Genomic DNA, 17,339 nt, shown 5'->3' with positions numbered 1-17,339 from the left:
CAGCTGATAGCAGGCTGATACCAATTCCCACAGCTCCCACAGCCAATCACAGCTCTTTCTTTCTCTCAACACAGTGACGTATTGAAATATAACGTGCTTCTCACTAATCCCAGCTTGCATCAATGCTGATGCACTACACTGCTGCTGTTGCTAGCAAAGCTTCACCCTCATTTTCAGATTCATTTCATATTGTTACAAAGCAAGTGTTTTTTTCATAAATGTCCTAAATTATATGTTTATCTCACTGCCCATTGGATTTTGGCTGCCAGTAACCATTTAACCATACGGTTTTCATATTTTAAGCTTTTACACCCCTTGTGACCCGATCTTTGCCATTCATTTTTTATGGACTGTTTTCCCCCAGAAGGGCTGGCATTGTTTGGGTTTGCTCTTATCCAAAGAAGTTGTACAGGGTTTTAGAGGTCATGGTTTTAGCCTCTTTAGCCTCTTCTCAAAGCAGTGTTACAGATGATGGCTGACCAGCTGAGCGTGAACTTATGGGCAAAGGCAGTGATTTACAATTAAAGCCAAGGATTAAAGTTTTCACAGGGTTTTCATGACATGTTTCTTTCTATTTTAGAGGCTGGAGAAAAATATTTTAGTTAATATTAAAACTACATGCTGTTTATCAGAGAACCCTCAGGGTTAGAGAGGTTGTTTTAAAAACAGTACTTAGGTTTAAAAGGGTGTCTTATCATGTACCCTGTGCATTATCAGCACAGGGTACTTTGCTTCCTTTTTGGAAAAAAATTGTTCATTTGAAAGAAAGTAGGAAACTTCTGATATACAGAGAGATACATCAGCGATACCAAGAACAATAAGAGCTTAGCAAATAGGAAATTAATGAAAATAGCTGAAGGCACCAATAAAAAAGGTAAATGTTTGAGTTCAAAAGGTTTAGATTACTTTTGACTTGTCGATACGCTTCATACGGCGCCAGCTGCACCAAGTTAGAGAGATGGAGAGCAACTTTTAGGATGCAGTCACACTAGGCAGTCCACATTGTGCCTTAATTCGGTCTCTGTGAGGGACAAGTGTGTCCCTTTATCTGCTATATTTCCATGGTTGATATTCACATGATAAACGGGCAAATCACAGTGTTTCAAGTGAGAATTCGGTACGAGAGAGAGGGCGAGAGAGGCGAACGAGCAGGAAACACCGGGAGCTGATCTGAAGCATCAATCATCACACTGCTTCCTCAGATTAGAAGTTTTGCCGTGGTAAACATTAAACGACATGTCACAAATATTGCAGCGTAACCTGCATCATATTTGAAAAGTCGGGCGCCGCCTTTCACCGCTTCCAATCAGCCACGTTTGTTTTGCTGATTCAGTAAGCTGCAACCGACGTCATTACTCACGTGCGTGCAATGCTGCGTTCCTGTCCAGCATGGAAAATTGACTACTCTTCCACTCTCTTGCAGTCTCAAGGATGCGTTTAGGTACTGAAACATGGTACCATTTGATTTTACGTGAATCGGTACTCGGTAGTACTGACACAATTTGGTCGGTGATAAAAGTACCAAATTAGGTACCTATCCCTACAGTCCACCTAAGCCTCTGAAGCATGGGGGCACAAGCACCATGCCATGGGGATGTTGGTGTCAGGCCTATTTTTTGCTAAGGATCATGGATTGGTTTGAATACATCAAAATAATTGAAGAGGTCATGCTGCCTTATGCAGAAGAGGAAATGCCCTTGAAATGTGTGCTTCAACAAGACACTGACCCCAAACACACCTGTAAGCCAGCAGCGTCTTAGTTCCAGACCGACAAGATTAACAGTATGGAATGGCCAGCCCACTGTTGCTAACTCCCCAGTAAGGAAAGTAGCTATTGGCTGTCCTAAAAGTCGCCAGAAGTCGCTAAATTACGTTGTTGCCTAATTTGCATAATTGGCCATATGCATTTAATTGTCATGGATCCAGAAGGAGAGAGGAATAACATCATGAGAGAGACAAAAAGTGAGTAAAAACACCCAAAATATGTTTTGAACTATTAATGGACTTTCTTGTCAATTCTTGTTTTTATAATGCCACAATTCCAACCCTCCTCCTTCATCTGGGCTTGGGGCTGGCAAAAATGACTCAAAAGAGATACTCTGGCAGAGGTGCATCATATTTTGTTTATATTGATTTATTTATTATTCTGTTTTTTTTTTATATATAAATTTTGTTTAGTTTAGCTTAATTTTAAACCTCACGGTCCACTTAGGAGCTTACTAAAAGTCACAGTAAAACATGACTGTTTTTAACCATAACATTATTAAGAATTTTTTCTATATATATGAACTACATTAACAACTTAAATACACCATAAGAGACAACTGAAAAACTGTCAAGGTGGCTTCACGGAGGGGTTAAATTGCAGTCTGGATGTGGAGGGGTGAACATCTGCCGCTCTGACTGCAGCTGAGAGGGACTGCTGCACAGGGATGGGCTGCCTGTGAGAGCTTTGGGATGGGGAGAGGCCCTCGGCTGCTCATTGAGAGGAGCAAGAATGATACGAGCCTTCACGTCAGACTCTCTAAAAGTCTCTAATAGTCGCTAAGTTGGCAACACTGGGCCAGCCCAATCCTTGGACCTTAATCCAATAGAAAACTAGCAGCATGATATCAAAAATGCTGTTCCTGAGGCAAAACCAAGAAATACAGAGGAACTGTGGAATGTAGTCGGATCATCCTGAGCTGGAATACCTATTCACAGGTGCCAGAAGTTGGTCAACTCCATGCAACACAGATGTGAAGTGGCTCTCAGAAACAGTGGTTTAGCTGCTAAGTATTGGTTCAGTGATTCACAGGAAAGCTAAATGTTCAAGCATTTTCAGTTCGTACAGTAAATATTTGAGCAATAACATATTTGGTCAAGTTTTATTCATGTGTACACACCTGTTTGAACACAGACACGTCTACATACTAGTAAAATATAAACACCAGTGTTGTATAGTAATTATTAATTCATGTGCTCTGTGACATACACCTAGTATAAATCATCTATTTACATTCATTAATAGCATTCATTTTTGTCATACAGGAGGCAATTTTACCATAAGCCATGGAACAGTCACTATCAGGACTAGTCACGACAAAGCACAGTACAGTTAATTCAGGATAACACCAATCATCAGCTTGATGTTCATTACATGCAATCAATAACAGCATGGCATCAATTAGGGAAGTAAATACATGAAGGTTAGTGTGTCAAAACTCAAATGTGATTGCAGAGTGATTTAACTGCAGGCTTTATAACAGGCCTGTTAGCTTTCACAAATACACATATTACTATTAGAACACCCTTCATCGTTCCACTCTCCAACTTCTCCCTTCTGCACGATTTCACCACAGTCCTGCTCTCCTCCGTAGCTGTTGGGCTGACCGGGCTCCCAGAATCTGATGAGCAAGATACCAGAAATAAACTGATTATTCTTTCTAAGTCATTGAGTAAATCCTTGATTTTTACAGCTGTTTATGGTTGTGATCCTACAAGATCCAAATACAGCTTGTCTAGCACTTTGCTAGTCATCAGCTTACTTGTTGCAACTTTTTTTTTTTTTTTCAATGAGAGAGGACCCAAACATGGCAACAAATTATGACAGATTTAACAGTTATGTTCCTCTGGTGTATTGTGTCCTACAAGAGGACCAACAAAGCACACCACAAACTAACACTCTTCATCAACAACCAGAAGATCTTGGAATGTCAATGGATTAGCAAGATTCCATGTCTCTTATCAGGCAGATACATCTTGCAAAGCTCCAGTCTGAAATGATTGTTCCTGATCTGAGAATGGACCAGACCAATCAGTGCCCTTTGAGGAAGTGGCTACGGGTGGGCTTTAGTTATACTGCAATGGCTGCCGCTGATGTAGTGATTAGCTCGGATGTAGCTTGTCACTTTGATTATGGTATGTTACAGGAATTATTGTATTAACACCTGCGTAATTTCCACAAATCAACAGGTTGGTTCTGTATTTCTGATGGGAAAGATCTGTCAGAATTTTTTTTAAAACAATCAAATGATCGGGCCTTTCCCGACTCTGGCAAGAGAGGAAAATGGACTGAATGATGTACTGAATGTTGTATATTTTCCGCTAGCTGTCAGAGGTTACAGTAAGTGGCTACTTTCCACAACAGCAGCAAAACCAAAAACCAACTGAGGGGAATACATTTTAATTCAACACACCACAAACTAAAAAAAAAACTGAAAGAGGGTTAGGGTCAGGAACCTGAACCCTAAAGGTTAGGGTAAGGAAGAGGGGGGTTAAAATTAATAATTGTACATCACAAACTAAGGAAAAACACAACAAGGGGATAGTAAGCCACTTCCTGCCCCACGGTCGAGGTCGCCCCATCGTAGAAGTCTGCATCAGATGAGCCCAAAACACCCCACCAGAGAGGTCTGCAGCCAGATGCCTCTCAACTTTGGTAGAAAAGGGGAATCAGGCTGAAAATTAACATGACTATCATGTAGTGTGTTGCACACTTCACCCAATCATACCCATCCACTCTACATGCACAAGGGCAGGTGAAGGCTGCCATATAAAGTGTCCACCAGTGTTAATCAATCCCATTAATGTGCATCCATACACATTCACATGGCACTGACAAAGTTGAGAAAGCAACTTGTTGGTGGTGTTAAGTGTCTTCCCATCTGCATGTGAGGCCAGAAGCTGGGGAGTAAACCTCCAACTTTCTGACTGAGAGATGACCAACTGTACTGTCCCCATCGCCCCAAGTTTAAACTTACGTATTTGTTACAGAACTCCCATCTATCCACTTCCAGGTTCCTTCTTCGGCAGTGTCAAACAGTCCAATCCAGGCATTCAGGCCTTTTCCCAGCAACCGGTTGACAAATTTCTGTCAATTAAACAATGATAATACAAAAGAAACCAGCATCAACATCCATCAAGAAATGATTCAGAATGTCCAGAAATGTATATATTTAAGTAGTTTCACCCCAAATACATTTTCAGCTGTAGCTAGTTATAGCATCACAAACCTCATTGCTGATGGTTTCCTCTGTTCACCGTCTCTAGGTAAACAATGTATGGACGAAAGTATTTGAGATTTGTGATACAAAATGGGTCATTTTTGAAAAGCTCAGGGACTTCAAGTGTGGTACTGTGATGGATGACACTTTTGCAATTAGATTGTTTATGAAATTTCATCCTTGCTGCATACGCCACAATCAACTGTAAGTAATATTATTAGAAAGTGGAAGCGATTAGAAATGACAGCAACTTGATCGCAAAGCATAAAATCACAGGATAGGGTTCAGAGGAGATCTCTGCTGAACCGATAGCGGGTGGCCGTGGCTCAGGGTGGAGGTCCAGCTGCTGGGCTTCATGCCGTAGATGCATGACTGCCGGCGTGAATCCAGATGAGACCAATGCGTGATGACAGGCAAGACTGCTTCTGTACTTACCACATGTACCACAACACACTTGAGGGCAGCAATGGTATTCTGGCCTATGTTTTGTTATTAGCAGTTGTATGTAATACGGGTCCAAACATCAGATGGAGTGGTGTAAAGCACATTGACACTGGACTATGGAGCAGTGGAAAGGTGTTCTGTAGAGTAAGAAATCATGCGTCTTTGTGTGTCAGTCAGATAGCAAGTCCTGGTTTGGCAGGTGTGGGGAGTACGTTACCTGCCTGACTGCATTGTGCCATTTGTTTGGTGGACGCATAATAGTCTTGTATCTCCAGTAAAGGTCAATCTTAGTGCTTCAGCATACCAAGATATTCTGGACAATGCTATGCTTCCAACTTTGTGGCAACAGTTTGGGGAAGGCCCTTTTCTTTTCCAACATGACAGTTCCCCAGTGCACAAAGCAAGGACTATAAAGACATAGTTTGATGAGGTTGGTGTGGAAGAACTAGACTGGCCTGCACAGAGCCCTGACCTCAACCACATTGAGCACCTTTGGGATGAACTTGAATGGAGATTGCCAGCCAGGCCTTTTCATCCAGCATCAGTGCCTGACCTCATAAATACTCTACAGAATGAATGGACCTGAATTCCCACAGAAACACTCCAACATCTTGTGGAAAGCCTTCCAAGAAGAGTGAAGGCTGTTATAGTTCCAAAAAGGGGGCCAACTCCATATTAAAGCACATGTAATTGAATAGAAGGTGTCTTGCTTTAATAGTTCGCTTCACTGTTAAGACTAGCAGTGCTTGCTCTCAGCATCAGTGATGTTTAAATGGCTGTGTCTGGAAAAACTGACGTACAACCAGTATCTATGGAGCTGTGAGACAGCCCGTCTCGTTTTCACTGAAGTTTGAAAGACAGGCTGTTCATTTTGAAATTTCTAGATAATGAGAATCATGACCTGACTTTTTTATAATACCACTGACAGTTGACTGTGGAATATTTAGGAGCAAGGAAATGTCCCAACTGGACTAGCTGCACAGGTGGCATCCTATCACAGTACCACACTGGAATTCACTGAGCTCCTGAGAGCGACCCAGTCTTTCACAAATGTTTGTAGAAACAGTCTGCATGCCTAGGTGCTTGATTTTATACACATGTGGCCATGGAAGTGATTGGAACACCTGATTTCAATTATTTGGATGGGTGAGTAAATAAATTTGGCAATATAGTGTATGTTATAAACAATGTGATGCAGTTACCACCAGCTGTCAACAGAGAGGGTTGATTGGCCAGTAAATAATCCCTTGAGATGCAAGATGGTATGACTCTTTGTTTTTCTGTCTTTTTCCTTTCCACACCCAGGTTTTCTTTATTTTAATTTCTGTTGCCTTGCTGGTTCGATTACTGGATTTTATTATTTTAGTTTGAGCTGGGGATCTAGTGCATGATATAATGCTCAACAGTAACAGTTCTAAATAAAAAATGAGGCATTAACTCTAGCTAAGTGGACATGGGGTCTGGTTATAAGGAATGTTTGAGGGAAATGATGGCTGGAATGAGGAACTGAAGACCCTTGATTTCATGTTTTCAAGACAGTATGTTGCAGTGTTCTCTAATTTCAATCTGATATGTGGCATCCTTGTTTTATAAGTTGATAGTCTGCTTGTGGTTGCATTATTTTAGTTTATGGAGGCTGTAATTCTTCCTTCCTTTCTTTCTTACCATTTTTTCCCTGGTGTTTAAGATTGCCAGACGGGCTCCTAAGTTGATGCAGAAGTCTCGGCATGAAAACCAGCTGCTCGAATGGGCTGAAAAATAGAAACAGCTTCCATTCAGCCGTTTCCAGCCTGATGGACAAGGCCTTTCTATGAATTCAGAAAACACAGGGACACCAATTAACATTCAGTGAGCACCATTCCACCGTATACTAAAATAATTAAACTGTTACGAGAAGCATCTTACTTGCGAGTCTCTCAACCTCCTCATACAAGTGATTATTAGCATTTCTCAAATTGTCGTAGTTGGTCCTCAGCTTATCTTTCTCCTTCTGCAGAGTATCATATTGGCTTTGCAAGTCATCTTTGCTTCTTTGTAACTGGTCCTTTTCACTCTTCAGTGCATAATTGCTCCTCTGTAGCTCATCTCTGTTTGTGCTCATGGTGTTAAACTGTGTCTGTAAGTCGTGCTTTTGTGTTTGCAGGTTAGTCAGATACGTCTGCACGCCATCATAGTTTGTTTGTAGCTGATCTTTCTCTTGTTTTAGGGTATTGTAGCTTTCCTGCAGTTGGTCTCTCTCTTTAGTCAGGTTAACTCTTACATTTTCGATGTTCTTCTCTAACTGATCTTTAACTGTTTCAAAATCACTGCAGTTTGACTGTAGCTGATCTTTGTCTCTCTGCAGTGCATCACAATGCACTTGCAATGCATCCTTGTCTTTGGACAGTGACCGGTATCTGTTTTCAAGTTGATTTTTACTCTCATTCAGATTTGTGCAGTGAATTTGCAACTGGTCCTTGTCACTCTGCAGTGAGGAATAATTCCTCTGTATCTCATCCTTTTCTCCTTGCAGTTTAGCAGAGTTCTTCTGCAGGTCATTGTAGTTTGTCTGTAAATGATCCCTCTCTTGTTCTAAGGTGCTGTAGCTTTTCTGCAGCTGCTCTTTGTCTTTTGTCATGTTACTCAGTGTGGCCTTTAACTCTTCCCTCTCTGCAGATCCATCCTGAATTGGGGCTTCTGATGACTGACTGGCTTTGTGATCTGTGAAAAAAAGTTTACACATCATTAAGAGAAAAAGATTTAGCTGTCGTTTTATGTGACTCTGCCCCGCATCCATGTATTTATTACTCAACACTGAAAACTGCCAGGGCTGGGGCCTTGTTCCCAGATTGTCCTCCCCTGTCTTCTGGCCATACTTGTTAACACTATACCTTACAAGTTTTGTGATGGTTTTCTGTCAAACTACACAAATGCCCATTCTGACTTTTTTTTTTTTTACTTAACTTTCACTGTCTGTCAACATACAGCCATCTCTATATGAGCTCTAGCTAGAACATTTAATCTTAAAGCCCACATATGCAAAACACACTTTTTCAGGCTTTTTCTAAGAAAAATATGTGTCCCTGGCCTGTCCACAATCCCCCAAGAATCAGAAAAATACATTCCCTCCCCCTTTCTTTCTCCACCTTTCAGAAAATGTGTGCTGAAACAAGCCATTCTCAGATTTGCCCCTCATGATGTCATGTGGGGAGTTAGCCCCGCCCCCAGGTTTGGTTGGCCCTCCCCACTTGGAAGAAAGTTCCACCCTCCTCTCCTGATCTTCCTCTCAGATTCAGGAGAGCCCAATCATTTAAGCCACATCCATTTCCTGAAAGGGGTGGAGTCAGACAGCTCCTCAACATTTAAAGCCACAGACACAGAAACAGCTTGTTCTGAGCAGGGCTGAAACAGAGGAGGTTTTTAGACATACAAAAATCCAATATTGGAGTGTATTTCTCAGCAATAAACTTCACAGGCATGTTTTGGGGACCTCTGAGACCAATATTAACTTGTCTTAAAGGTGTAAAATATGTAAGGGTTAATGCCCGACTAGGTGTCCAATTATCAGCGATTAATGGACGACGCGAAGGTGTGAACCGTCCGACGCGAATCCCTGATAATTGGACACCTCAAAGGGCATTAACCCGCTTATACCATGGTCACTTACCAACAAAAGTAATTAATAAAACTACTAATATATGATTTATATGTTTTGTGATCAAAATAGAAAGTTTTACAAAAACAACAACTTCTTTTCCCCAGCAACGCCTGAGGGCTTGACTAATAACTGGAATAGCCATTCCAATCCCATAACGTTCTTAGGGAATGTAAACGTTATTCACTACTCCAGTAAATAGGCGGGCCATAGATACAAGGTCACAGTGGAACAAAAATAAAGTCCGCTCAGCACACTTTCTGAATGGATTTATCAATGAAATTACACGAAGACGAGTGAGATGGAGAGTCATGTGATCAGACTATAAACTGTAAGTTAACATGAACAGTCATCTGATAAAAATCTCAGTTTTAGCTGTTTGAATACACAGAATAATTCCTCCTTCAGCACTACGAGGTCCCAGATGTGAAACAGAGCGCCTGCAGGTGCTTATTGTCTGTCAGACACGTCAATATTTATCAGATATTACCATGCTGGTTTATCAGAAGCGTTTCCTTTGGCTCTATACAGAAATAATGGCTTCTTTTCTTTTGTTTGTGTTACTTGAATCTTCTGACAATGGTTTACAGCAGTTAGAACAGGAGGGAAGTGAGTTTTTTGCGACACTCACCTTTCTGTGTTAAGGTGATGGAGAGAAGATGTACGTCTGTTCGCAGAGTCGGTTTGCTCATCGTTTCTAACATACATATCCAGTACTAGACCGAATTATTAACGGAGGAATAATCACACAGTAGGACATCAGCTCTGCTCTAACTGGATCTTGAGAGGGAGAAAACTTTATTGACACACATCAATAGACACACAGCACATGCGCATTTTGTCACATATATCCAGCGCACATCACTGGCTACTGTCGCTGCTCATTTACATAAATAAACACAGAACAGAGCCTCTCATTACAACTGAGAGCACACAGTCGTGTTTATGTCAACAACCTCGGATATAAAAGATAAGACCGTCTTAGGTTACAGGTCTTAAACCTAGAGTCTGTCATTTTATTTATGTCAGTAAAGTGACGGTTGATGTCTATAGGCTTCTTAGACTGGCAGTGTTGTACTCCCTGCTCAGAAATATGACTGTTTCAGGTTGCTATAGTTACTCCCAACGGAGTAACGGCTAACGGCTGCTGCGCATGAATTTGAAACAGTGAAAAGATTTTTTTGACCGGCACTACTTGAGAAGTTTGAAAGGTGTCCGTACATCAGAAGTTAATTGACACCAATGGAATTTCCAGAGCCAATCAGAATCGAGTATTCACCAAGACCATGGTATAAGTGACCTTTAAGGACATGGTAGGAGTTGCTACATACAACATTTATACTTTTAGTGACAAAAATTAAATACTTACAGTAGATGAACTGTCCTATGATTCCAGCCAAAAGGAGAGCACACAGTAATCCAAGACATACAGAGACACATCTGAAGGGGGACTTTTTTTCATGTAGATCCACTGTTGGAAGAATAAACGTCAATTTAGCATTTTTACCCTATGAGGCCCAAGTTGTTTTTTTTTTTTTTTTTTTTTTTGTTGTTTTTTTTTACATTTTGTCTCCCCTGAACTTTTTGTTTAAAAAAAAAAGTAAAACATCAACCCTGTGGTGTACAGTCAAGTTTCCAACATCATTTTTATCAGGACAACCTGGGCTTTAAGAATATGTGTGCTAAATTAATGTCACGAATTAAAAAAAAAAAAAAAAAAGTTTTGGGTAAGATTTTTATTACTTAAACAGTAAACATTATTGACTAAGGGTATTTTTGCACATACTTGTTCTCCCATCTCTTGGGGACCAAGGAATTAAAAAAACAAATCATTTTGTGATGAAAAGTCTTAAAAATTATCACATTAAAAAAAAAAAGTCTGTGCACTTTTAGGAAGTTGCGTCATTATTTCCAGTAGTTCCTGTTGTCAGTGAGTCTGAGGGCCGTATACTTGTAGCAGCCTTTCTACGTCTCTTTCTCTCTGTAAGGAGTCATTCAGACTCTTCTACTGTTTCACAGTCTCCGCACATGCTCTGTTTGGCAAAGCATGATGTGATGATGGTACAGCCTACCATTGGCTGACATAGCCCAGTCACAATTCATTCTGGGATACAAACACACAATATAAAGGCCAGATAACCTGATAGCTACAAGAACGATAAAAAAAATGTATTATAAAAGAAGAAAAAGGCTTTCAGTACTGCAGTTACTGGTGTAGATTTAATCTTAAAGACCCTGGAAAGTCAGCCAAGTTGCAGGCTTGCTAGAAAATGTTACGTAAGAGCTACGAAGGTGTGGGATAGCATCGTAAGAACGGCACAATGGAGGAAAGAACAACCAAGTGGCTACAATTTATAGTTGAAAAGTTATTTAACTTTGAATAACACGTCTCTTCATGTTGTAAACGATATTGTGCTCTCAGTGGGTTAAACCTCAATTAAAGCCAGGCACACACTGTGCATCTGAATTTTGCCATGAATTTTGAGTCCCATGACTTATTTGGAAGTCACACAAAACTTTCAGTGGGACTGTATGTTGTTTGTCATTCTGTATACAGAAGGCTATGACAGCCAACCACAACCCGACAGGCTGCTCCCGACTGGCCAGGTGGATTCCAGACACTCCCATGGTGAAAGCAGAGCCACCAGCAGAATCCTCATTTTCTGGTTATTTTGTTCCTTTGAAAACTGTTGGACAGGACAAGTCACTATGACAACAGCAGGAATAACTTTCTATTCACCCTGCCTCACTATAATAAAGGTAATAACTGAGCAGGAAATACTCCTATCTGCAGGTATCTGAGGATATTACCGGATACGACTTCAACCTCCAACGACTTCTCAAAGGAAACTCACAGTCCTGACTTCAGGCGTACAATGACTGTTTACATGGACTTGAGTATCCCGGTTTATATTGTTTTTTTTTGAGTATCTCGGTTTCTGTTTTGCATGTATACGTCTTCAAAAACCAAGATATTACAGTATCCCGGTTTTGTGAAACCCAGTTTTGAGAACTCAAAAGAAAACAGGATACTGTGCTATGTATTTGCCGTATCCCGTTATCTGACAGCTGTAGACTACCTGCGCAGGCGTGACTTTGATTTAACTTAATTCAACTTCAGATACTGTAAATACTGCATCTGTGTAGCAGAGGAACAGCTGATCCATGCTGCCCAGAAAGAGTGCCAGCTGAGCAGCTGTCTGTGAACTAATGGCAGATTTGTGTCAAATCACGCTCAAATTTAGATAAATTGAACAGTTTAATTTTTCAGCCATGAATGAAACGTGAGTGTAGTTTACTCTGAAGATGAAGAATGACCGCTCACACCATGAGTTAGCAGGAATTAGAGCTCTGTGAGCTGAAGATGGAAATACGGCACTCGGTAAGCATGCTGCACAGTTTGTCAACACTTCCCAGTCCTGAAATTTAGAAACAACGACTTTTCTGGTGTACTTTTAAAGTAAGAGTGTAACCTTTTTCAGGGCCCACTTTGAGCTGGCCCCACTTTTATTTTGAAGTCGTCCCGGGACAGTTACTTAGTGATGTTAGTCAACAGCAAGTTGCTTCGCTCTTTCATGGTGTCTCTGCCAAACTTTCTAAGTGTTTAATAATAGTAATTCTAATCGCCTAATAGTGATATTAATTTGAAATATCAAGTTATATTAAGCTTATTCATTTAAGATCTCATTTTCACTACTTACCATCCTCTCAGTCTCTTCACTTCTGCACATGCTTTATTACCTGTAAGCTTAATATACTAGTAAATGAGATTATTTTTGTTTTCTCCCATTGTTGGAACTAGGTGGATACAATTTCTGCAATTTGATGCTGGCATTTAACTGTGTTAGACCCAATAACAGTGATCAAATTTTTCAAATTTCAAACTTACCTCGTCTGGTGTTGTAAAATGACATCACACTATCTGCGCAAATAAATTTCATAGTGTATGCCTGGCTTAAGCTGACCTTATTTATATAATCTAGAGCTTTTATAGAGTTTTGCACTTAATACAGTTTTACATTACAGATTTTTCTCCAGCGGATCAACATGTTTGTTTCAGGCTCATACTTTACCTTCAGTAACGAGGTTCTTCCTCATAGACAAGCTGTCATCAATCTCCATTGGATCCATTCTGATAGCAGTCCCACTGTTCCAGATGAGAGCAAAAACTGATTGATGCTTGCAATAAATAAGCTTTGAAATGATTGTTTTTGTAAAGTTCTCTAATAATTGTGCAGCTCCTCACTTGAAAAGGACTGAGTATGTTACCGAAAATAAACTAGATTCCACTCAATGCTTCAACTCCTTTTCCATCTTTTATTTTGAAAGGTTAAGTAATTGATTTTCACTTTAATCAGCATTCACTGGTTGGCATTAACAATGCCTTAGCATTACGTGCAAACCTTAGAAATAGAAATAACAATGTGTGCTTAATGTAAACCAAGAATAAATCAACAAACAATAGCTCTGCACTGCATCACTGCATTATTAAACACTTGTTTTCTCAATATCACTGAAAATATTTTAACTTTTCCAGCTGTTTTTCAACTTTCAACTTAACTTTTTAAACTTTTAACCATATATTTATTGCATTTTAACCTTTAGCGTTTCAGCATATAGGCCTTTTAAGTCAAAACTACAACCACATTATTTAAACTATTTAATCAAAAGACCCCTAATGTACGAGCGTGTAAAACTCAACACACCGCATGTGTACGGTTAGTCCCAAAGCAAACAGCAAACAATCAGTCAATCAATCAATCAGTCAAAACCAAACATCACTGTGTACCAACGTGTTAAAATTTACTGACTGCACTCTTAAATCAATCTTTCTGCTAAACAGAACACAAAGATGTCACCTGTCCATACAGTTCATAACATAAAGATCTGCGCTATAATGTCCATATAACAAAGTTTGCTTGTGCCGGAGCCAGCACCATAGCAGTTCAAAAATAAGCAAACCAAACACTTCAAAGACCAGCACTCTGGCTGCCTCTTCGGTTTTTTGACACTCAACACAATATTCCAGCTGCTGAGTGCTGATTAGCTGCTGGTCCTTGTCTCTAGCGCTGCTCACCTGCAGCGTTGTCTCCACCACTGGAAGCCGTCCCCCAATTTTAGAGTCCCAGTTGCACTTGCACCCAGGAAACATTCCCTTCTGGTTCACTAAACCTATCAATCTTTAACACCTTTTAATGTCTTTATGGCACAAATTATAACAGTAAAGGGAACCTTAACTTATCCATTTCACTTAAGTTATTATTTTCACTTTTAGGGGTGTTTTTAAACTCTCTATTAATATATATATATATATATATACACACACACACACACCCACACACACACACACACACACACACAGTGCAGACTCTTTCATTTTCAGTGAGCTCTCCACGTGTTACCATTTGAACAGGAATGAGGGATTTCAAACTGAATTCGGCTCGCTGGGCTTCTCTGAGAAGTCAGAAGTTAATCAAGCATAACATTCAACCACTAAAACTCATTTTTCTGTTCAGGAATGCAAATAAATAACTATAATTTGACATATTAATCAAGAAATATTAATGTGCTTTACTATTTTTTTCAGGTTTTTTTTTGTAAATTAGTAAATTTGAAAATTCATGGATAACAATAATAATTATTGACCTGACACGCCAGATGGATGTGTTTCACACATCCATCTGGGAAAGCTTCAATAGGAAATGTTTGAAAAAAGGCAGAGGCTTTGAAAAATCCTTGGAGTATGATTGGGTGAACGTTCTGTCCATCACATCTCTATGGGCCAATCAGAGCAACAAAGCACGTGACGTAGCCGCTAGCAAGTTGTGCATGCGCAGCTACTGAGGAATAAGATGAAACATGTCGACTATTGACATGTAATAACTTGACTTTTTTCGTTTTTGAAAAGAAATCTCACTGCTGTTGTTCTTCTTTTAACAAAGAAATGTCATCAAGTTCTGATAAAACTGGCGCTTTAGCAGAATCCATGCTTATCTCTTCCTCCATAACTGCACCAGCTCTTGCTACTGCTTGTTAACGTCACAACTCAAGTCCTGCCCCTCGTAGCTGATTGGTCCTGTCACTTTCTAACCAGGCCCAAACGGTTCAGATGGGAGCTTTGCAAGGTGGATTTGCCAGTGAGAAACAAGGAAACGGGCATATCCATCTACTTTGCAAGGTTAAATAATTATATTTTAGTATTAAAAATATAATTTCGGTGAAAGAGCTTCTACATATTGGTGCATTAACCATTGCAGAAACAAAAAAAAAAAAAAAAAAATTGATAATTACCAATTCTGTTTATTTAGGGCAGCTGTGGCATAAACCTTACTTTGGTTAGGGTTAGGGTGGTCTAATAAATTTGTTAAGCACTGTACATTATCAAAACAAAATTTTGGGATTAGGTTTTAAGTTTAAACAAATTAAAAATAGTTTAGTGAATGAGAAATGTGTTTGACTACACTTAAGAAAATTAGTCATTGTTACATAAAATACTAAGTTGAATGGTTGACAAGGGGGGGATGATTTTACAACATATTTCAAGTATAAATATATTGTCATTTATTAGATCACTTACCTCCAATTTTTTTTTTGGGTAAAGTCATCTTATCCAGGTTTACAGTGACTGACAAACACGGGAACAGAATCTAAAGACAACCTCACAAACTCTGATGTTCCTGAGCCTGTGAGGAGACTCTATAACTATCTCAAATGACTCTGTGAGGTCTGCTCTCTCTGTTCCATGTCCTAAATTTTACATAAAAGAAGCATGCTGATTCATCGTTGAAGTGTCAGTATGTACTTCAAAATAATTCTATGTATAGAATAGAAATTTTATCTTTCATTATTTTTAACGTTTCAGCAAATACTCTTTTACGAGTTTATTTGTCCATTGTTGACACCGTTGACATCTTATGCTTGTGTATTTTTTTAATCATTAATGGTCAATCTGTTGACCTTGATTTTCAACATAATTATGTAAAACATAGAAAAAGAAGAAGAAGAAGAAGAAGAAATCACTCAGAAAAAAAACAACCGAAAAATGCATATAATTCTTATGTGAATGGAATGTACTTTGGTACATCCTTCCTTCTTTAAGTGATTTCTTTTGTATACCTCAGTTTAAACTTTAAACATGGAGTCAAGGTTTGACATTTACACTCCTAAAATCCTCTACATCTCAGCTGGTTATATAAAGAGACCTATAGGTAAGATATACGTTGATTCTACAGTCATATGAGTCTTTTTAACAGTTCTAAAACATAAGCTTTCCTCAAGTCTTCGAAGTATTAAGAAATAAAAACAGCAAAAAGTTAAGCCTTAGCCAATGCATTTGTATAATTACAAGTCAAAACATCTCTTTAAGTGTATTTGGTCCACATTTACTGAGCATTTCCATATAACACATTTCTTTCATGATTTAAAACAAACATAAGGCCTGAATTTCTTCTATCAAATACGACAATGAACAAGCAAAGTTTTACAAAGTAAGGTGTCTTTAAATGAGGTAAAAACAGTGCATCTTATTTAAGGACACAATTTTTTTTCATTTCTTACAATCTGCTCATGATCCAAATTTGCACTTACCTCGGAGTCAAGAAGATAAAAGGGAGAACTGCTTCAAGTTTTCATGAAAATGCTGCCAATGATAGACCACAGTCTGCAGAGATATATGCTGCGCCAATAACAGGAAGCTCCTGCTCTCATGCCATCAGATGTTTAACTTAAAGTTAACTCTGGGTGGTCTGAAAAAGTCCTGTATATTCCCACTGTTTTAAGTTAGATTTCCTGAGTAATGCTTGGCCAAGAAGAAGAGGCTGTCAGCCTTTTTCAGGCTCTCTTCTATCGTCTGTGGTTTCGCTTCCCTTTATAACAAATTAACTTCCTGCTGAGGTCATATCAGACAGTGACAGTTAAATAAAAAGTATAAAGTCTTAGCTGAAAATTCCAAAGAATTCATGTTAAATTATAAAGCGCATCTTAAGACCACATTGAGGAAACTCAACTTTTCTTTAGTACAAAACGGGAGGGTCAACAGTAGGAGCAACACAACTGTCAGTGCCAAATAATAATGTAATAATCCTTGCACAAAAAGTTGGTAAATGTCTGTATGGTAGACTAGTTGTAACAATGCTTCTTGGTGATACATATACTGTTGGAAAGCCTGTTTATTTCCCTTTTGAATTGTGCCACATTTGTAAGGAACATGCATTTGTGGGATGAGCAGCAGAGCTGAGGATGTGGATGCACCAATGAAAAGTTGCCAAATCTTCTCT

At 39.3% G+C, this 17,339-nt stretch overlaps 1 protein-coding gene across 2 annotated transcripts; it reads right to left on the bottom strand.

Annotated features, from left to right (window-relative positions):
• Positions 1–2,860: 2,860 nt before the first annotated feature.
• LOC121515945 (C-type lectin domain family 4 member K-like) lies at positions 2,861–16,889 on the bottom strand. Of its 2 annotated transcripts, none has more exons than XM_041796932.1 (7): positions 16,651–16,889; positions 13,137–13,210; positions 10,433–10,534; positions 7,335–8,129; positions 7,095–7,237; positions 4,743–4,852; positions 2,861–3,386 (listed from the first exon to the last, which is right to left on the bottom strand). In XM_041796932.1, the coding sequence occupies exons 2-7, from the start codon at positions 13,192–13,194 to the stop codon at positions 3,254–3,256; spliced, it is 1,341 nt and encodes a 446-aa protein (XP_041652866.1). In that variant the 5' UTR covers positions 13,195–13,210; positions 16,651–16,889; the 3' UTR covers positions 2,861–3,253. The 2 variants fall into 2 exon arrangements, with proteins under 2 accessions (XP_041652866.1, XP_041652867.1); XM_041796933.1 differs by lacking the exon at positions 16,651–16,889 and adding an exon at positions 9,695–9,843 and having other exon boundaries at positions 13,137–13,154.
• Positions 16,890–17,339: the final 450 nt, after the last annotated feature.

This window comes from Cheilinus undulatus, linkage group 10 (genome assembly GCF_018320785.1).
Source record: "Cheilinus undulatus linkage group 10, ASM1832078v1, whole genome shotgun sequence".
Lineage (NCBI taxonomy): Eukaryota > Metazoa > Chordata > Actinopteri > Labriformes > Labridae > Cheilinus > Cheilinus undulatus.
This window is presented reverse-complemented; position numbering and strand designations above follow the sequence as displayed.

What these genes read in the sequence shown, in the direction of transcription:
- LOC121515945 (XM_041796932.1), bottom strand. Translation starts at nt 13,194, where the DNA reads ATGGATCCAATGGAGATTGATGACAGCTTGTCTATGAGGAAGAACCTC. An exon ending in GAAGAACCTCGTTACTGAAG is followed by an intron (nt 10,535 to 13,136) that starts GTAAAGTATGAG and finishes TTCTTCCAACAG; the next exon opens with TGGATCTACATGAAAAAAAG. An exon ending in CATAGGACAGTTCATCTACT is followed by an intron (nt 8,130 to 10,432) that starts GTAAGTATTTAA and finishes TTTTTTTCACAG; the next exon opens with ATCACAAAGCCAGTCAGTCA.